The sequence below is a fragment of the Manacus vitellinus genome, unplaced genomic scaffold, assembly GCF_001715985.3.
Source record: "Manacus vitellinus isolate BGI_N305 unplaced genomic scaffold, ASM171598v3 scaffold_2_pilon, whole genome shotgun sequence".
Taxonomy (NCBI): Eukaryota; Metazoa; Chordata; class Aves; order Passeriformes; family Pipridae; genus Manacus; species Manacus vitellinus.
In genome coordinates, this window is record NW_021940208.1 from 29,491,933 (window position 1) to 29,515,204 (window position 23,272).

Sequence of the window (23,272 nt, forward strand, 5' to 3'; positions counted from 1 at the left end):
AAAGTGGGTAGCAATGGTACTTGTAACTTTGGGAAACAGAAGCTGCATTTTAGAGACTAGTGTACTAATTTTTGAAAAAAATACCAGACTTTTTCTTTACAGGAACCATCACACATTCAGTGAAGCACAATGTGCCACAAGGCATTAGGTAACTATATTTAACATATTCTGACACCTGATTATCAAATCAGTAAACTTTCTTGTTTACACATCTGTCACAATTTGATATTTCCCAATTTAAGGGAAGCCTTTCTCTTTGTCAAGAGCCTCTTTCAGGTCATACATCATTCTTTCACTGGCAGGAAATATCTATTATTGATTTGTAACTAAAAATCTACATACAACAAAATTAGGGCATCACATCAAAAGCCTGACATCTTAAAGTTTTAATTTCAAGAGTAAAACGTTTTGTGAAGATGTTAAATTCTTCTCCAACTGATACAGTCCAATAGTTGTATTATTTATTTCTAACTACTTGTTTTGAAACTGAAGAGCCAAGAGACAGCTACAGGAAACATGTGAATTTTCTTCTGTTTGCACAACTTAACCCAGGAAACACCAAAAGACATGGAAAAAAAGTATGATCGGACACAGAAGCTTCAAAGAGCAAGTTCCAAAAAGAGCAAAGACAGAAAATAATATTCAGGGACACTATTCTGATTGACTTCAAGAGATTATCATCAGGATGCTTTGGGACACATGGGACTGAAGAGAGTACATGCCAAGACTACTAAATAAACCAAAAGATCAAGAAAGCAAATAATGTAACCCATCTTGAAGCATGAATATTAGCATGAGGTTTTTTTGGTTGTTTTTTTTCCTGTTATTGTGACAGTTAGTGTTGAATAATACTAACTCAAATCCATAAGAAGAATTAAGGAGACAAAATTGCACCTCCCTAGTTGTCAAGTAAACACTGTCAGTCATGTGGGACCTATTAAAGACAGTGATTTATTTAAACCAGATCAAAGACTGAAATTGTCATGGGCATTTCACATTACATTTCTATATTATGTATTATAAAATAAGGTTTTAAACATCAAAGAAGTTTTTTTAAGTTAAGACATCTCTTCTAGTTTTCATAAACTAATGGCCACATTAATGATAAAGAAAACACTATGCTGCAAATAGACTAGAAGAGATGTAACACAACTCATTAATAATCTCAGTGGCTTCAATAAAAACTCCTGAATTACATATATGCTTTCCACTAAAGTTACATTAATAAAAACCTTAAGTATATAAATAGTTTCAAAAGCTACTCAAAAGTTAAACTTGTGAGAAATAAAATTCTCAAGGAAGACATCTAGATTCCTATTTTTGAGTTTCATTTTTACAAGAGATAGATGAAAAGTTCAAAGAATATAATCAACTCTGTGTCAAAACCACAGCAATTCACACTTCCTTCTCCCTTGTTAATGTTCCCTTAGAGAGCTATTCAGACAAAAAAAAAAAACCAAACCCAAAACACTTTTAATAAGCTGTTGCAGTATAAAATCTCAATGGATTTTTAGACAACTATGAGTAAATTCTAATAGAAAATTCTTCTCTGGCTACATCACTCTTCCTTTTCCTACAGAGAAAAATGGGCACCAGATATCTAGAAATAATAAGCATTTGTCAAAGGCTTTGAAATTAATCCTGCCTAAATACAGCACAGAATTAACTATCACATCCAAATACCTTAAGAATCCTTTTCCTAGATCTATGCAGGATTGCAAGAATTATCAAGTATCAATTAAAAAGTTAAGGAAAATATTTGTTCATCTCCCTTCAGCTGGACTTCCATGCATTAAACCTCAGGTTTAATGGGAGTTTATTAATTATTAAGTAGGCTTTCTATAACACAGCTAATTATTTCAACTGATTACATTAACCTTTAGAGGACAAAAACTATTGGAACAAACAAAAGAATTTAACAGCTTGTTTTGATGCAGGAATGCAATGTCAGGTTCTTTACTGCAACAACTGGAAAGCTTAAATTACAGGAGGGGTCAGACCATCCAAAACAGAAGAGAAAATAAGCATTACACAAGTATCTGAATCAGATCCCAAAGCCTTCAGGACAGTTCATATTTTCCATATGAGTTTAAAATAATGCAAAAAAACTTGCTTTTCAGACTCATATGAGTAATACATTTATTGGTAAATACAATCACTGAAGTTCTACAGCTGTTCTTTTCCATCTGATATCTCCTAAAGCTTCTGGATTGTAGCAGTTTGTATTATTTTAAAATAAGAAACTTACTGATAAGAGTAACAAGCTTTTCAGAAGATACATAATATGCAAGCCTTTTGCATTTTTTAAGAGCACTGACATTAGGAGTCACCAATTTCAAAGCAATTTATACAGTACAAATTATGCACCTAGCTGTTCTGGCTTCCTTATTTTTTCCTCTGAGCTTTGTTTTCATCCTCACTCTACTTACAGGATTTTTTTGGTTTTGTCTTTTGGGTTTTTTGCTTAAAAGAACTTCAGTACCATCTTGGTATACAGTTTTTAAAACTACTTAAGGCACATCAATTAATCAAACCAAAGTATCTAAACACTTAGAATTCAGCAATCCTTTTCATCATTTTTTTCCATTAGTCTCAAACCCCAAATCACAAGAGCGTGATTGTTTCTAAAGCACAAACAGCAGGGACAATTCTTTTCAAAGACAAAACAGAGTCAACACACTTCTTGGTTCTAAGTAATTGAAAAGAAGAGTATCAGGAGCACCTTACCTTAAGTCCTCATCCAGCAGAAAAAAAATTCCATCTCTCCCTACAGCCTGTCAACCAATATTGCACACTTGAAACACTTACACTGAAATCCTAACTCACTGCATAATAGAAGCTTTTGTATTAGAGAGAGTCAGGTACATTTTCTTAACAGTAAAGCTGCACATAAGTAGTTTACACATGTAGTTTTGCCCCTCTCCTCAACCTTTAGCAGTTTGTCTTCCAAGAACGCAAAATGCTCATGTTTGCCCCTCTTCCAGTAGACATGAGCAAGACGTGCCACATGGTAAGGACTTGAATAATAAGAATTTCAGTCGTTATTTCTTTATAGGTATTTTATTTCATTTCCAACAATTCTGCACCTATTTTCTGAGAAATTTAAGATATTCAAAACTAACTGAACAATTAATTCATCACCTTAGCATTCCCATAAACATAGCATATTACAATATCACCCAGACAATGATGATGCAAACTTCAAAAACAGACTATCCAGCATGAGGAAGAAAAATTTCCTGAATGGTAAAGCTCAGGACTTGCCTAATCCTATTTTATACAATGTTATTTAGCATATTCTAATTTCATATTCAAGATGGTTCACTAAGACTATGGAAAGACAGTATAGAAGAAATTACTATATAAAACAGGTTATAGAAAGAAAAAAATGGATTAAGAAATTAATGCCAAGACACTAACACAAAGCAAACCCACATTTTCTAAAGGGTCTCACATGTTAGATATATGCCATGTGAAGACTTGGAATTTTTGAATTTTGTATTTTCAGAGTAAATCCCTCCAATATTACCTGGTGCGGCAGCAAACAGGGAACATTTGAGATAACATTTTTTTATATAGCAAATACAAACCAGGGTAATTTATTGACTTCGGTAACTACGATTATTTTTACAAAGAAGCATTTGTTTTGCCAAACATTTTTATATTTAAAATGAGATAAACAAGTTTCCTGCATTTCTAAATTTATTACTCGTTTTACTGTTAACATGTAGGATAAGTGCATTATTTCTATATAATCCACAGTACACTCACTTTAAAACCTAATCAAATATCCTCTACAAACACCAATTACAATCCCTGAAAAGTCTGCAGACTCCTCCAGCTTCTGAATTAAGATTCCTGGAAGAGGTGCTGCAGATCAAACACAATACTAATATTTAGCCGACAGCCACATAACAAGGAGAGAAACAGGCAGATCCAGTACCTGGGGCTTGTCTTAACTTAGGTTTTCACCTAAATCCTCCCCACAATGGTACTCTTTTGGGGAGCACATTCAGGTCTTGTCCAAGCACAAATTCATTAACCCCAAAACACTGATTTACACACACTGGACAAGATAAAAACGTGCTCCTCTGCTGTTGGATGGATTAAACCAGAAAAACGAGACAATGAAAAGAAAGCTATTTTTAATATATTACAACCTAGAAGTTCTAAATAAAAAAATCCCTAAGTAGATTACTTGTCTCCTTTAGGGTTTAGTGACCTCTGACGTGCTTGCTGATCTGCAGAGCATCTGATATGCCAGCAGCTCTGGAAGGTCTAGAAAATGGCTCCAGAATTTATTAGTAGCATAAAGTCAAATTCCTCCTTAGTATTACTTACTAAAAACATTTGAAAAACGAGCACTGTGATGAGGGTGTGTTCTGAAAAAGTCATGTGAGCTCTCAAGAGTCCTGGTAGCACTCCTTTTAAAAAACAACTCTTAGTGCCCTGACTGCAAACATGACCATACAGGCATGAATCAAGCTGAATTGTCCCATTCTTTTTTTTATTTTGAGGACAGTTCAGAGCAATTTTGGTAACAGCATTTACCCGAGAGAATTACAAGTGGAAGCACAGGAAACATTTAACATCTTTTATTCACAGTCCTTTCCAGGCAGCAGTAAAAGTGAGAACCTGGTAATATGAAATGCTTGCTATTTGGCTATTTATTCATTAGCAACAGCTAACAGAGTTATCCAGACACACTAAGAGAGGTTTTTACAACAGAACGCATCTTTCCTTCCCTGAGGCGGGATGTAACTACTAAGAATGACTGGGAGAAACAGGGAAGGAGGCTGTTAAAGGCCATCCCCTTTCTGCAGTACCAGCAGTGTCCTACAAAAGAACAAACAACACAGTACAATTCCATCATGTAACCACTAAACATACTGATATGTTTAGAAACATATAACATTAAACAAACTTACATGTTTAGAAAGAACTAGCCTACAAAGAAAGCCCTGCAGTGCAACCTGACATATAACTAAGAATTTGAACAATACACAAGCAGGGAGAACAGAAAAATCTAATTGCTGAAATTATTTCTTTACACCTCACTGGTGCAGCCACCACTTTACTCTGTACAGCTTGAGTAATTCTTTGCAGCTACCTACCCTACATGCACTCCTATAACCAATTTAATTATTTTGTGTTGCCAATAAGAATTGTTGCTATCTAGTGTGTTTTTAAAGAATTTTAAGCTTAATCTCAAGTATTTTGTTAAATAGGCATATAATTTTAAAGTTTAAGAAAATTTAAACAGAAACTAAAATTTAAACTTAAAATTTAAACAGAAACTTTTGAAGCTTTAACATTTAAGGCATCTTCTTTTACAGGCCTCCTGGATGTTTGCCAATGAGGCTCTAATGCCAGTGCTATAGCATCCAAAATGCTATTTTAAGCCATTGCTGTGCTGACCATTACATTTTTCAAGCACAAGAACAGCTTCCTGAAAAATAAGGATTGTGAATAAGTGGTTTTGTTCTTAATGAAACAATATCTTGCTTCTGCTTACATGACATCTTAATTTCTGACCTACACTTAAGAGTAGGGCAGTTGTTACACCTATCCCTACTTTAAATGTGCAACAACCTCTGAACTTTTGCTACTCTGTAAATTCAAGAACACACCACTGCATCCCAGCTCGCTCTTAGCAGCCATGGCATCAATCGCCATCATTTGTGATCATTCACATTTCTATAATCAGCAGTCATAAGGCCTCCTTCCATCCATTCCACCTCAGTTTTTTCATCTGACTCTGAGTTTTCTCTCCTGCCTTCATACTTTGACGATATTTTCAACAAAGTTCAAATAAAAAGAATTTTAAGTTTTAGTTTAGTATAGAGTAAGACAGTATGGAGCAGTATCCTGTCTTCAATAGTTGCCAGCACCAGGTACTCCAAAAGTCACTGAAAAGGTCACAGTAGAAGTTACAGCAGATCTATCTCAAAAGATGCACTTGATTCCCCTGAATTACCTAGAATTCATCCTAAAAGCTGAAGCCATGTGCTACTATAATTCTGTGTCGTTTCCTACATAACAATACATACATTACATATTTTTTTCTCTAGGCCTCCACAGACTCTTGTGGCAATGAGCTCCACAGACAAAATCATTTTTAATATTAGCCAAGGCAATTTTACCCATGGTCTCTTGTTCCCAAATTATTTGAGGGCACATAAGGTCTAAACTATAAATCTAGCTTAGATCAGGATGTAAAGTACAAAAAAGTGAATATGTTATCATATCTTTAAGGCTCCTTGTGAGTCATGGTCTCAATCATAAGTCTGATGTAGGTTTATCATTCAGCTTTAGAGATTTATTTCTTGGTTTAGGTATTACTTGGTCATTTCATTTTGAATTCCTTCTAATCCCTGTAGATTATCTTTTGTCATTTAAAAAAAATACAACACCCCAACTGAATTTTGAGATCTTGTAGGACAGGCTCCAGAGTCACAGCAGGTCTTAACTCATTAGCTTTTTGTTTTGTAAGACTCAAGTTAAAGTACCTTCTTAATTTACAAGATGGTCTGGGCTTACATCTGTCTACACCAAAAACAAATTAGCCTTTTGGCACATTTGGCAAGAGATCTGGAACTCTTAAACACATTAATTCACCACAGTAATAGTGGGTAAGTGTGAAAAATCCTTAGGAAGGCAAATATGACCAGGGTAAGACACTCCATTGTACTTGGAGAATGTATCTGTGACGTAAGAGAAAAGGAAAGCCATTGACCCTGACACTGGCTCCACCTCCTACTAACACCAAATGTTAGGAGCGAGCAAAACTAGTCTACAAGGACAATAGAAAGGGCTTATGGTTCAGTAAGGATTGACTCTCTAGGAAAACAAAGAAGGAAAAATAATACAAATGGAGGTCTTCCCACAGTCTGACAAGAGGAATTAGCAGTGCACCAACTTTAGTTAATCGCTTATACCATTCTTTTTCTTAACCCCTTTTATTGCTTCTGCTCTTAAGACTCACCAACAGAGAGCCTCATTTTCCCAAGTATTTATCATTCATCAGAAATGGTTCTCAAGCAAAGAGCAGCAAATGCTGAGAGAGATGCATGCTGAACCAAACTGGACAATTGAAAAAGCACAGGATGCAATGCTGAAGCAGAAGAACTGTAAGAGACACCATTCCAGACTTAGGAACAGGATGCATTAGTTCACGCAGTGTAACATTCATTTTGCCAACATTATCAGGAAAGGAAGAGAACAAATTTCTGAAGCCTGTACTTACGTATGTAAGCAGAGCAATATAGTGATGATACAATACAAATACTTCACACCAAGAAAAGCACATACACTAGGAAATCTTAAAATGCAATTTGCACACACATAAAACACGCTAACCTGGTAATCTACTATTAGCATCCAACAATTGGTTCTATTGCTTATAAATCTGGACAGTCCTGGCCTCAACAGTTAAGCATCAATTAAAACAGTCTCTTCCAAGGATATATGGCATCCCTACAACACTTGGTCATACTAGTCAGACTCCACAAAACCCACTCAAGCAGGCTAAATGCTTCTCTACTAGTCACTTCTTCCTATGGAAGTGGGCCTCTGGCCATGAATCATTAAGAGAGAGTAAACTCTTCCACCACTTCCCAAGAAATTACATTGAAGGAAACAGAGATGCATATATTTCTAGTCACCTTTCTTGTAGGTAAAGGTTCAGTAGGCTCTTGTAGGTAAAGTTTTGGAATCTCTATTGCAAAGTGCTCCAAAATGTAAACCTCTATTCAGGATTTTCAAGTTCTCCACTTCATAGGGCTCTTATAGAGCTTCCTCTTCAGCAGCTCTTTCTATTACTATTATCAATTACTTGATTAGATGAATTAACTCGATCTTCCTTCAAGAAAACAAAGTTGCCAAGTCAACAGCAGCCATGCTGGCATTTTAAGTGTTCATTGCCATGTTTCAAACACAACTTATATTCAGTTTTAATTTTCAGAAAAGCCAGAACTGAATAGTCCTAATTTTAATGTATCCTATCTGTCCAATCTTAATTCAACCCACCATATCAATACTCAGAGAGAGAAAAAGTGCTTATTTCACAAAAAAAAATTGCAAGTCTCTTTAGACACAGCATTCCAAACCATTTCTTACTAGTTTGAGATTAAAAACAACCTTTGTTTGTCACTGAAGAACAATCTCACACAAACTAGTCACATTCACTGACAGGCACTATAATTAAATAATATTTAAACATGGCTGGATCTTTTTTCATGAAGAAAAAAGCCTATTTTTACTGGCAATCATTTTTGGTACATTTCTCTTGTGGTCATTTTAGGCAGATGAGACTACCAAAAGTAGTTTCAACTCTTATTTCTGAAACAAAACACAGATCTTTCCAGCAACCTCATGATTTCTGAAGGGGCTTTGTTTTTTAAATCTTGTCTCTTCATTAGAAGTAGACAACATAAATCAATGGTGGAAAACATGCAACTGATGAGCAAAAATAAAAAACCTCTAGTGTTTACCCATCACGCTTGAAGGATTCTGCACAGGAACAGATTCTGTACCAGAACAAACCATTTTAATAACTTACATCTTAGGTTAGAGTATATAATTTAGGATATAACATGCTACAGAACCTACTCGTTTCATATCATGTGGTTTTTCACATTACAGTTACATTTTTTAAGAATGGTGTCCAAGAAAGTTTTTAGTAGAAAAGGCATTAAGAAATTCTAGCATATAATTTATAAAAGCTCTACATACACATATTCCAATTTACTACAGACAACCAAAACTTACCCTTGACCATTTCTGAACACAGACCTCAGAGTGCCAAGTTGCCTATGCCAATTTGTGCACAGCTACATGGCAATACCATTTGATGAATGCAATCTGTGTGACTCCAATGATTACAGTTACAAAAGCATGGGAAGATTTTGTAACTTCCCTGATTAGGCTACAGACCTAATCCAGTAGGCATCAACTAACTTCTTGAGTCACAGATAGCAGGTCTATTACTATCACAAAGTACTTCTGTTCCAGAGCTATCTGACAGCAACTTCGAGAAAGTATTTCTAAAGAGTACCTGTAAATTCACTACATCATAGGATTTTTAAAGCCAAACTAGAAGGACGGGTGTTTGGTATTTAAAATAACTGCAGGAACCTGACACTGATCTGACCTGATCTTCCATCTAACACATCATGACAACTCCATCATTTAACAAAAAGATATCCCAATATTTTGGGGTTTGAGGTTTTTCCTTGTTGTTCTTGCAATATAAAAATAAATAGAACATTTTAGATATTCATAAAATGCTCTGAAACATTAAGAATGGTTCAGTCTATCAGATTCAGAGGTTGGAATAGGAAAAAACTTTTTTAAAATAAAATTTAAAAAAAGTTTTGTTAAATGTCTCCCCAATTAAAAAGTATTAAGAGGGAGGATCACATGCTTAACCACTTAAATATTAGTAAATATCAATACAGTCCTTTATTTGAAAATACCTATGAATACTTCATACAATTTCAATGTCCTTTATAAAATTCTTTGCAGAACTGTTTGTGATGCTTTCAGAGAAAACACTTATCTCATAAACTCAAAGGAACTAAAAAAACACGTTCTAAATTTTTTAAGTATTTGGACAGTAAACATACACATTAAAGTTTACCAGAGATTGGATTCTCATGGTCAGACAAATGCAAAAAGTGAAGATAACCACAAATGAGTGCTATAATATGTTACTATTTCTTTTTCCCCTTCCACAGATCACACTACTCTCTAGAAGTCAGAGATGCTTTCATGCAAATCATTATCTTCCATTTACATGTTAATTTCCAAAGAAATATTTTACCATGCTCCAACACCAAGCAGCACTAAGAATCCAGATGCCCCAAGGGCAGCCAGTGAGACCCCAAAAAGAGGCTGACCCAAGCTCTCATGATGACATGGTGACTCAGTTTTCCATGCAGTGGTATTGCAGAGATGATGTACTTCCCTATTGGCAGCATACATCTCTACAGGAACACACAGATCACTATATGGCATTGGTGCTCTGTTTTTCCATAAACTACTAAAAACATTTATGATTTTGCCTGTTTTAAAGCATCACTGTCTTAAAATCAGTTCAGAAGTTACCCGAACATCAGACACCAAGTCATTCAGGACCATCTCTTCTCGTTATAAAGCAGTCAGCAAAGCAGAGCACCAATACACAATTATGTGTTTTAGCTACTATCCCAAAAATAAGAGGCTGTATTGCCAACAACTGCATATGCTTGACTGACACATGGATGCCTGACAGTATTTCAAAAATTAAAATCCCTTTTCTCACTGAAAAAGAGAAAGAAAACCAAAACAAGTATCATGAACATTTCAGAGCTTCCCTCCCTCCTCCTTCTCCAATCGAATACAGGCTCAGAAACTCCTCTTTTTCACAAGCAATTACAGAACTGGAAACAGTCTCATACACTTGGAAAGAAAGAAAATAACATGGAGGCACACACACATCCTACACCAATCCCTGAGCATTTATGAGTAATTTGACATTTCACCCAATTTGGGACATTAGGACTACTAAAGAAACACTTGGCAGTGCAATATGCTGATCCATTCTTAACATAATAACCTCATTCAACAGATTAAAGAGGTACATTTATACCTTGAATTCATTTGAGTGCAACAGTAAATTACTTAACAAGTACTTAAAGCACATAGTCATTAACTCATGGTTCCTTTTATTTTATTTTCACTTGGTCTTATTTTGTAAGACTGCAAAAAATGAAGCTGTAAGAGCAGCAATTGCTCATTTTCTCACCAGGAAGTTTGTTTAGGGTTGTTTTATAAAAAAAAAAAAAAACTTTATATGTTCTTATTTGCATATATACAGATAAACAGCATTAAGGATTTTAGACCAAAGGATTTAAAAAAAATTAATCAAGATGTTCAGTAGACATTTCAAGTTAAGGTCAGGCCAAGATTTTTCACTGAACAGATTATAACATAAAACATAATGCTAAATATAAACTATTACTACAAAATCCATCCTTGTCAGATTTTGGAGATTCTCAGCATCCGAGAATCCTCTACTGCAAGCGACATCAAGGGACAATGACAATTAATACCACGCACAAGTTGACACGCACAGACACACACGACAACCATGAAACATCCCAAGTCGTTCTGCTTCCCCTATACAGCAGGCATTGCAGCACGATCCCTCATGAAATCCTAAAGGGGAAAAAATAGCATTCCACGTCTGTCAGACTCAATCTGGAAGTACGAATTAAAATGCTGTTTATAGTCCACAGACAGACATCCTCAGAAAAATATGGAATGTTTCATATGGTACAAAAACACATTATGATACTTCTACACACATACATCCAGTAAAATTACCAAGCTGAAAATAATATTCCAGGAAATCTACAGCAGTCTTTTACTTTTTTTTTTCCTTTGCTTATCCCAGCTCAGTGGCAATATATGCCAAACAAGTCACTCATTATTCAGACTCCGCCTGAGTTTTTGCTTGTTTTTCTTTAAAGAGAGAAGTATTTCAAAACTGCAGCCACAACAGACAGCAAAGCGATCATACATGAGTTACTGGGTTAATTTTTAGTCACAATCTTCCTTAAAAGCTACAAAAGCACTAAATATATAGAAACACAAATTTAGTATGGTTACATTCTGAATTTTTTTATTTCCACAGTTTCTTGTATGTAAGTTATGACTGTCAGTCATCATCTCTGTCATCTATACACAACTGTGACGGAATTAGGTGAAATGAAGGCCAGAGGAAGCTCAAAAGCCATTTAAGTTTTCGCTTATCTTGACAGGGATTTCATCCCTCTACATTGCACAGAGTTCAAAGTTACTGGAAAAACATTCAGTGTTATTTCTATAACTTACATTTGTCTACAACAATTTAAAGGAAAATACCACTTCTAAACCAAGCACAAGCAAGTCTCAATAGATACTAAATTCAGAAACTTAACACTTATGCAATTAAAAGGACTGCTGACTAGATATGTAAGCACCAAAGAAGATTAACACTCAGTTACCAATAACTAGGCCCGTTATTGACCCGCAAGACAGTAGACTACAAATAAAAGACCAACAATGTCTGCAAAAAGATAGTGTATCTTACACTTGATTTGCACCTTCTGATGCTACCAGAAGAAATGAAACAAGTGTAACACTGGGGATACAGAAATAAGCATATAATTTCAGCGCGCAGTCCTGTTACTGTTACTTGTGTAACTCATCATTAAGAACCACACTGCAGTACAGTAGTAAAAAAACCAACATCCTATTATTAAATGCATTAAGACACTAAGACTATTGTTGAATGTGGATCCACATTTTCAGCAGCTTTCAACACTGTCCCTAATACTTAGCATAGTACGTAGACACTGTTGCTTAAACAGCTGCTGGAGAAGTTCAAATCTCAATTAATTACATACCAAAAAATCAGAGCCCCGAAAACTTCCTGATGCTAATTAAAACAACCAAACACACACAACCATAACAAAAAAAAAAAAAAAAAAAACATACAAACAGAAGGCTGGAAAAATACTTAAGTCACATAGGACCTCAATCAATTTGGCTGGCCAATTCGTTTAACACACTAAAGCAGAAGGTTATAAAACACTCTACAACCAACTTTTAGTTGCTATCCAATCTATACCTTACTAGAAATACTGCCTACTTTTTTAAGTCTGTGGTCCCATTCATCTAGTATAAGTTCATCAAGTGTAAACTTAGAGAAGATCCTCTGCTGCCTGTTTTAGCCATTTATAAAATGGCACTTCTCCACTATACTCAGAAGAATCTGTTATTCAAAAGTATGTAATGAGATGATCAAGATACCCCTTAAGTTTAAGTAAAACACATACAAAGCTGTTTTCAGAAAGTTTCCTTGAGGCAAAAACCAAACATCAGTGGTACCTGCATTTGTTGCTCTTCAAGGACTACAGTAAGCTTCAAAAGTGTGTTAAATTTCTAAACCATAACAATAACCAAAACCTCCAACTACTTTACTTCCTACTCTGTTCTTCTAATGTATTTCCAAAATTTTGTACTCATTTCAGTTTGTACAACACCTACAACCCCCAGCAAGGAAGGCTAATTATAAAGAGTAGTTTGTTTAGGTGTCCATTCTCTGTTGAACAAAGGAAAGCTACTTTTATTGTTCTGGACCATCCCCAACTCTGTACTGCAAGAAGAAACAGAAACGGGGACAAGAACTTCAAGCCTGAATGCCTACAGTTCTTAAATATATGTTGTAATTGTCAAAGGTACTGAATATATGGAGCCTCACCAACACCTCAAAATAGTATCATATAACATTAAACACAAAGGACAAACAATTAACAAAATCCACATAACACAGAGTGAAGTAGGAAAAAAAAAAAAAATCATGAGTTATTTCTGGTACACAATAATGCCCAAATAATTTAAAGGAATTAATTGCTTGCTCAAAGAAAAATGGTGAACAACTTTACTGTAACTTTTTTACTCTACCAAAACACGTGTTAAGGATCTGACTTTGCAAGTGTAAAACATTTCATAAAATTAAACAAGTTCCCATTATTAAAGCATAATGTTGTGTTTGAATCGCGATGAGCATCATTCTTCACCTCTGCACAGCACCCAAGTCAGAAGTCCTCATTTAGTACTGGCAAGTCATTTAGTCCATAAGGTAACCAACAGTGATAAAATACCTAAACTATCCCCGGCCCCACCACTGGCATGTATGGGGTCATTATAATCCCTGACTGCCAAGCATTTATAACCTCTAAATCTCTCTCTTGGGAAAACTGATCTCCAGCTTCAGTGGAAGATGGAGAATTTGCATATAACTGCAATCACAAACCAAATCCTGCTTCCAACACTGACAATGCACAACAGGCATTTGGAGGTTTGTACAAAATGAGCTGATAAGGATTTTTACACCACTGACTGTAGCACAATTACTATCTTTGTTAGCAAATTCCAAAGGCAGAACAAGAGTTAAAGTGTTCCCAGATATTAAAGCCAGAAGGATGATCAGGTGCTCCAATTTGATACCATAATTATGCTGCACTTCAATCATGCAATTCCTAATTCTGAATGCTTTAAAACAGACTTAAATAAATAAAGTGGTATCTCCAGTCACTCAGGAGCTCTTTCCATCTTAGCTTTAGGCTATGGTTTCCTGTACAATCATGCTGAGAATAAACTAGTTTGTTATTTACAGTGATCTTTACCATGACATAATTTACTGAATAATCTTACCCTTAGTCCCTCTTAACATGTTGTTGAAGAATGTTTTTGCTTAATAGCACTGTCTTTGGTGCCCTAAGTGCACTAAATGAAAGGTATAGGCCCACTTTTAGAAGTTTTCAATCATTTGTTGAAGTGTAATATCTATTACACACAGTACATTTTAGTCTCATAAATTAATCAAGAGAACAGCAAAAGAACCAGTGCATTTAATCAATGAGAACAAAGACACACTATTCTTTTCTAGTCATTTTTATGTTTCACCTACATCAAACTGCAAGCCCATATCACAAATTATTCTCCAAAAGGTCATATTGAGAATACACTTGCTATTATCAGTGATATTCATGTTTGTATAGCTTCTTGTTTAAAAGCCTATACTAGCAATACACTACTGTTTACAATTTGATCTGCTTCCTAAGCTGTTAGAGACAGGTCTGAAAAGGTTTATTTACTTTATTACCCTCTGTAAACTGAACAAGTTATAGGGGGTCTTTTTGTAGCATAGGTGTGCTAACTGCACACGTTTTTACTTATGCTTAAGCAAGGTATGTTAATATATTGGGGTTTGCTATGTTGGGTTGGGGTTTTTTTGGATGGGTGGTGGTGTTTGGTTTTTTATTATTTTCCCCTCCCATTCTCCTTTCTTTGCCAGCTTACCACAAACAGTTATAGTCACAACTCTGTTGTGCATTATTTAGATCACAGCAACTGCTGAAGACTGAAACATTTCACTACCAATCCATTTGTCAGTATTTTTAATTCTAATTTCCAGATTAGCCTATGAAGAATGCAAATCCCGAGACAGTAACAAAGATTGCTTTTCAACATTAAATATTTTAAAACCTTGTTTGTTTGACATACGCATATATAGATGACTTATTACTTATGCACTGCTCCAAAGAGTAGCCAAAACTGTAGTGTTAAGGAACGTTTTCTGGAAATTATGTTATCAGTTGGAGAGATAAGGCAGATGCTGAGAAATTATCTTAAGTGCTAAATTACTGCTTTTACAACCCTCTGGTATCTTTTGGTCCTTCCTGTCTTGAAAGACAACTCAATGCCAAGCACTGTAGCAGTCCTTAGTTCAAAGGACACCATGGCATGCAGAAAATGCATCTATAAAAGACATCAGGAAAAGAACCATCAAAACAGGTATTGCCACATACAGATGGTCAGCAGACATACAAGGTGCAGACCCTAAATTCCTTATTGCTTTTTACTCAGAGCAGAGAGCTAACAAAGTCAATTCCACCAACAGTAGGTATTTTATTTAATCAGATGAAACGAGAAACTGGACTTGTCAGCATGACAACAGCAAGCACATTTTCTTCACCAAAGTGCTCTTTTTTTACTCATTTGACTTGCCATTACTGAGGTTAACAATTTTCTTAAATTCCTTAAAAGCTACATTGAAGATATGAACAGACTTTTTTAACAGTCAATCTCCTAGAATTCAAATCATGCAGTTTTCAAAATGGTGACAAGACTATGAAGCAAGTTTAAAATCTGCAAAACAGAAAATAACACTGCCCCTAGGATGCAACTAAAAAAATACCACCATAAATCTATGCTAATCCACCCAAAATCCTTTGTCATAAAGTATCTTTTCCCATTCTCAAACACAGAGCAGCAAAACTTTCAGTAAATGAAAAAGCCCACATAAACTCTAAAACTGCTTATAAAATCAAAATAAGTATGCAAAAGTTACCACATCAAAAATATAATGGAAATTTGCAGTTCTATTTTAATACGTTCATTCACCGCTACTTATTAAAATCTTCCAAAAGTATTCAATTATATCTGTAAAAATCTCACTTGTACCTGATCAGCCTTCCCACTACATAGTTGCATACATGATGAAAATTAATCCAGTTTCCTGACTTTACTCTTGCTTTACAATCTAGGACTATTGCTACTACCAGAGATTCTCAAAGGCTGTTCACAGGTCATTCAGTTCTCACGTTCAACTCTAATCTTCCAGCCTCTCCACAGACTTGGTAACAAGCCAAAACATATGTCCCACACAGAAAACATTTCTAAAGGGATCTTTTAATAAAAATTTATCTTAAAAAATTACAAGATTGTTACATAATAAAGAATACTTTTTATGTGTTTAGCATGGCCTTTTCCTCCTTTCTCTTTTGCTTCACTGTTGGATGAAACGAAAAAAACAGTTGAACACAACTTGCACCAGCCTAAAGAATGCAAACAACTCTACAGGAAATGCCATCAAGGACAGGGAGGCAGTTATTAGTTCTCTTATCCTTCATTCACAAAATCTGCTTTTTAGTAATGATAAACAACACTTCAGATTAAGTTATTTTTAAATTCACTTACAGCAGCCTTTATAAATGCTGTAAGATAAACTGACTTTTTACGTTTTCACTTTATAGACAATTTAAGAATAATATGTCTGTACAAAATCTTACTCCAAGCATCTATAGCATAGTAAAGCATAGAGCATTGTCTACAAAGATGTAAAACTTATTTTGAAACACTAAGTATAAATACATAAAAAAATTCATTGTGATATAAACATGCATTTTTCATGCTTAAGTTTCAAAAGCATAAAAATAAAAGAAATCCTCTTCTACACTTCTAGAGATGAAATACTAAGCTCAAAAGACCACGTCTAAAATTGACAGGATTTAATAACTGAACTGAATAAATCAAGGTAACTGCTGCAAATCCAAGAAATTACGAGAATCACGCACTAAGGCCATATCATGCTTCAAGCTAAACAAAAAAAAAAGATATTTAACAACCAAAAACCTGGTCTTCATTTTTGTAGACTGAAAAATTAAAAGAGACGACGAATCTACCAACATATAAACACCTATGGCATACCCAACAGGCCGAAGAAAGACTAATCAGAAGAATTACCAGTGTTTGGTGGGGTTTTGGGTTTTTTGCTTGGTGGTTTGTTTTGGTTTTGTTTCTCTTTAAATACAGAAAATACAGAGTATTATTTGTATCCTCTCTTTAATAAATAAAGTTTCCAAATTAATTTTCCACAAAGCATTCTGACAAGCAGTTCATTTTTAGTATCTCTTTTTTCTGATCTTCACTATGACTTGAAATAAAAGTCATTCACACTGGGGAAATAAAAGGTTCTGGTTCTCAAAGCAGATACACTCCACACTGTCTATATTTAAAAGGCCATGCCCTGATAACAAACACAGAAAGAGATGCAAATGGTGTTCTAAAAACTGAACAGACTAAAGACTTAAAGATACTGGTGCGTCCTTAAACGCAATTATATACAGGTTTAAGAAAAGCTGGGAGTTAATCTATACAAGGCATTACAGGGGTCAGATGTTTTTTCAAAGGCACACTAAATGGAATTTTACAGCTTCTTTGCTGGCCCAATTATGTCATCACTCACTTCTTTCTTCTACCTTTTCCCTTGCCAGCTTTAGAATCACTTGGGATGTATTGATAGAAATCTTCAGTGATGGATGTGTGTGCGCAGATGAGACAGAGGGAAATTGGGATTTTAAACACAAGTATTTACAATATGTCTGTTTCTTAAATGTTTATGTACTTTTAAAACACACTACCATTTACCTCCTGTAAAAGAGAGTATAATCCAACAAACCAGGAAAAAACCTCTAATTAGAGATATCTGATGGTCAAAGAAGTAAAATAACGTATCTTGTACTACCTTTAGTTAGTAACGAAACCTAAGCTGCAGATCAAAATTCCAGTTGAGATGACAATGAAAGTACCTTGTCCTGAGATCCCCTGGAAGCGGAAGCAGAGGCAATCTCACTATGTTTTTAATGTTACATACAGATATGCAGGGAGAAGTGCTGTTGTAAATTGTCTGACAGTCCACAAAAGTGACCTGGCCACTACTGTAATGCAAAAAGCCACAATTATTTTTGGTCTCCATTTAACAGAGTCATATCCTGCTCTGTGTAAAGAATCTAAATGATTTTCCAACTGCAGCTAAACAAAAGTGTAGTGTACCTGGAGATGACAGATTGAACAAAGAGGCGATGTGTATGGGAGAAGAAAGGATATGATCTTTGGCTAGCCAAATAACAGAGGAAGAAGGTATTTCTGGCTATTGTTACCCTGAGGGATTTAAACATTCTGGAAAAACTACCAATCATGACAAACTGCTAACATATGCTCTTAAAATCAGGGTACAGACACATGCTAGCTGTCATTTCCAAAATACTGAGTATCAATGAGCTTATGATTCCCTTACTCAGCTGGGAACCCCCTGAAAGCTAAGGGGTTTTTTTAACTTGGTAAAAAAATACTAAAACAAACACCACACAACAGCAAAACCAAATCACACCACCAAAGACAAGTGGGACCCATGAACAAATGGATTAGAGCCTTGGTTTAGAAAGTTCAAATGAAAGAAAACCAAAACACATTTCTGAGAAAACTAAGTGCTAGCAGCACAATGGTGATACTGTCGGCTTTAACACCTCAGTCTGTCTTCTACCACCTTCAAGTACTTATTGACTAAAAAAAACATAATCAGAATGAAACTGTTGGAACTTGTCTCCTAGCACTCCTGGAAGACAAGCTGCTACTCATTATAGTTCTCTGGTATCTTAGATAGACGTGATGAAAGTCACTAAGGCAGTCAACACCTCATGATCAACATAATCAGAGACTGCTGATAGAGTTAGGATCTTCAGTATTGGGAAAATAATCCAGCCTTTCTCAGCAACCTATTATTATTATTTTTTCTATTTTTTTAAATAAAGTTTGGCCAATGACAATACTCCTAAGTTATGGCACCAAGAAGACATTTAAGAAGTACTTCACCTCCCATTGCTAAGGTATTTTTCCCACCTTGTGTTTAGTGTCTTATTTTGTCTCCTTACTGGACGCGTGGTTTTTCTAATATTCTTTTCTGTTCTCCCACACATTCCAAAGGCTGCTTATTTATCTTAAAATTTATCTTAAAAGTTACTTCTCCCCTTATTGTAGTTGCTTACACAAGAAGTTCTTTGGGAGAAGCACCAGTCTTCCTGTCCACTTGCAAACCCATATCATAAGAGGTCCTCAATACATTGAGGAATTTCCACACATAATTAATATCAAAAAAATCACACTTCAAAACTGATCTTTGGATTCCTTCAACCTGCACACAAAATAGCCTTTCACAACTGATACAACTTCTCTGCACACACTGTCAAAGAAATTAGACTATTCACATGTACATACTGTTAAGACCAGCCAGTGGTCATTTACTTGAAAATGAGAAGGTGGGAGAACACCCATAGTTTGAATAGGTGAGGGTGGGAGAAAGAGAGCAGTTTTCATACTCTGACTGCACAGAGTTGGTGCACCAGATTCAAAGGCTCACCATCCCTCTGCAGGCCTGAGCAGCTCTCACCATGGATTAATGCTTTGAAGCAAAACCATCAAGACCAAAAGTGGCCTAAGTTCAATTTAAAGAGCCACAACAGTGTTGCTGAACTTCCTTTTCCCCACCATACTCATTTGCCTAAAGCATCTTCTGGCTGTCAAAGAGAAGGCTTTACTTACACCACAGACTCGCAACTGGTTCAACCTTTGTAAAGTCAATACTTAAAATAGAGAAGCTGAGGCAGGATGGACTCTAGGCTTGTGGAAAGAAAAAAAAAATCTACCTAAGAATAAATATTATTTCAGCATAATAAAAAAATCTAAACTATAACCACCACTAGCATACCCATATTCCACAGTATTCTTCTGTCTTGCCCTGTACAGTGGGAATATACACATTGTCACAGACTGTTAAACACCATTTACCCACGCAGTAATTTCAAAGCATAATCAATACAACCCACCCCCTCAAGAGAAAAACTAGTTCTTTAATATAATACCTGCATACACTGGGACCTGAGGAACAATATTTCTGATTAGATAGAAACATCACTGCTTCATTTCACCAAATGGCTGTAACAAGACCTCCAAGTTACTGCAAATCAAACTATCAGACAGTCCATATTTTAATAAAGTTACAGGCAGTCTTACCTCTCATCCTCACCATCTACGAGAGGCGTTGTCAATGGCAGCACCTTCAGTGGAAAGAGGGATGCAGAAGATGGCATGTTGCTGCTACCCCCATCCGAAACAGCTGATGCTCCAACACCACTCTCGACATTGGCAGCTTGAGGTAAACCCACCAATGAAGGTTCTGTAGGGCGTCTGCCATCTTCAATTTGGCTTACAATGGACTGAGCTAGTGATTGTGCAGGGAACTGGGTAGAGCTTAGTGGCATCTGCTGTGGCATACTCTGTGCCACTGGCATACCTATACTTGTTGATATCAAGGGAGGCTGACTAACACTTTGAGCCAAACTGCCATTCTGCACAGCCGAAGCCTGCGCTATATTCTGTGGCTGTCCCAAACCTACAGAAGCAGAAGGTATGCCAGGAGGCACAGCTGAACCAGCTTGACTTGCTGCAGGAACAGTACTAGCTGAGGGTATAGGGCTAACCGCAGACAGCTGCTGGCCAGCCATCCCTTGGACTACAGATTCCACTCCTTGTGCCTGCGGCTGTACAGGTAACAAGGTATTTTGTTGAGCAATGACCATTTGCTGAGGAAGGCTTGAAGCACTAGCCTGTAATCCCTGCTGCATTATTCCTGTCTGCACAGGCTGCACTACTTGGGAAGATGGAGGAGCAGCAGTTGACGGCATAACTGGAGGTGGAATTTGGTTTGCAGCAGAGGGTGGTTGCACCACAGCAGCTACGCTTCCCTGCTGCCCAACATTCAGCATTTGACCACTGGCAGCTACACCTGGTATTGCTGCTGGAGCATGAGCAACAGGCTGAGCTGGGGCAGCGGCTGGATGTGCTTGCACTGAAGGCTGCATGCCCTGTGCCTGGGCAACAGGAACTGGCTGCCCAGCTCCTACTCCTGTAGAACTTGGCTGCATGGCAGGAGCTGGAGTCTGAAGGATCTGTTGATGTTGAATGTAGTCCGGCATAGCCCCCGTGACAGAGTTTTGGTTCACCGGCTTAACGTGACCTGCGGCCATCTGCGTAGGAACCGGCTGTTGCTGCTGCTGCTGCTGCTGTTGTCCGTACTGCAACTGCTGCTGCTGCACCACTGGCAAAGTCTGCACAGGCTGCGCTGGCTGTGAGTATGGCAGCTGCTGTTGAGCCATACTCTGAATGGCAGGTTGCTGGTGGCCCAGGGATGGGGATACACCTAGTATATTAACCGGGGCTGGCTGAACCCCAGTAACAGTGGTTAGACTGGCCTGTGCAGGGGGTTGGACCCCTGGCTTCTGCTGTGGATAGTTTACTTCTTGAGAATGCAGCTGGACTTGTGCAAGCTGTGATTGAGAAACACTCTGTGGTATACTAGATGCTGGAATTGCTGGAGGAGCAGCACTGCTAAAATCCATCTGCTGAGGACCCACACCTTGAAACGCTTGCTGCTGTACCACAGTAGGTGCTCCCATTTCTCCACTTCCCACACTTTCTGTATAGTGACTCAGTGTGCTTACATTGCTGCTAACAGAACTCCCACTGGTGCTCTCCCTTTCAGAAGTCACTTCAAGCGGGTTTTGTTTTATCGTCTCTACTGCTTTGTTTACTGCTACTCCTTCTGAAACTGCAACAGTATTTTCTTTATCATAGAATTCAGTGCATGTCCATCTACCTTTTTTGAAAGGTTCAGAACTAGAATCTAATTTTACAACCCTAAACCTTGAGGTGCCAGATGCAGCCGGCTGTGGGCTTGATCCCACTGCCATTCCTGCCGTTGGATTAGTAACATTGTTAATGACACTAGAGGAAGCACTCGTACCATTGCCAACACCACTCAAGATATTCACATTAGCATTGCTGCTTGTTCCAGACAAAGCATTTACATTACCAGTACTCGTGATGTTGCTTAAATTTATAGTACCAAGCACACTGCTTGCCACACTAGAACTACCACCACCCATATTATTTAAGGTACTAGTTCCAGTAGCAGGACTTACACCTAAATTGCCAGGAGTACTTGTAGTGCGTATATTAGACACAGCAGATGCCGGGGAACCAGTGGATGATGCAGCAGAAACTGGTGCAGTTGATATAACATTGTCAGAGCTTCCAGTTGTTGATAGTTTTCTAAATGATGGACTGGGCGGTGGTCCTCCAGAAATAGGGGCACTACCTACGCCAGGATGCGACGGATGATGGTGTCCATGATGGTGGTGGTGAAGATGGTGGTGATGATGAACGTGGTGGGGGTGAACACTTCCATTGATCACAACACTCTGCTGTGGGTGATGAGGAAGAGGAGCATGCTGCTGAGGAAGATGAGGCTGATTTGGAGAAACAGCCCCAGGAGTCTCTGCCTCTTGGAAGTTATTTAGAGTCTCTTCAGAGGAGCTCCTTTCAGGTTCTCCCAAGTCAGTGGCCCTGGATAAAGACACATCCAAGATCTCTGAAGACGAAAGGTCTTCAGTGTGAGACTCATCCAGATCATCATAGCTTTCTGTATCCTCAGCTATACTGTTGTTAGAGCTCATACTAGCTGATATTTGAGCAGGGGTCACACTGGTAATTTGGAAGCCACTTTTCTTTTTCATCTGAGCTCCAGTCTGTGCAAGAGGCTGTGGTTGGAGCTGAGACTGCGAGAGGAGGTTCAGGCTTTGTGGAGGAGGGGGTATCGGCTGTGGACCCGATGATGAAGCTGCTGCAGGAGATGGAGGCGGTGGCTGGACCAGCAAAGGCGGCTGATAATCCTCGGCAGAGAGGGCAGCGCTCCCAACGCCGGTACCTGGTGCAGTGGGAGCAGTAACGCAGCTGCTGCCGCTGCTACTGCTGCTGCCCCTTCTAGGAAACATCGCCGGGTGCGCCATCTTCCTAGCACTAATGTCTGCGGCTGAGTCAGGCTGGTGCATTGTATCGGGTGTATTTTAAGAGTGCAATCCCCCGGTATGGAGAGAGACAGACACACACACAGATACACACACACACAGTTAGCTTTCCGCTTAAGGCAGGGCAGAGAGACACCACCACGCACAACCACCCCCCCCGGCTCCCGCAGCGCACGGGCTGAGGCGGCTCGGCACCG

At 37.5% G+C, this 23,272-nt stretch overlaps 1 protein-coding gene across 4 annotated transcripts in view; it reads right to left on the minus strand.

The window, feature by feature from the left end:
* Nucleotides 1-23,126, minus strand: part of TSC22D1 (TSC22 domain family member 1) — a 91,870-nt gene extending 68,744 nt beyond the window's left edge. For all 4 annotated transcript variants that reach the window (XR_003915907.1, XR_003915908.1, XR_003915906.1 and 1 more), the window contains exon 1: nt 20,224-23,126. Coding sequence is in view for 1 of the 4 variants with exons in the window: in XM_029960858.1 (XP_029816718.1) it covers nt 20,224-23,099 (2,876 nt within the window). In the remaining 3 variants the exon portion in view is untranslated. The remainder of the gene's footprint in view (nt 1-20,223) is intronic.
* Between the last annotated feature and the right edge of the window lie 146 nt (nt 23,127-23,272).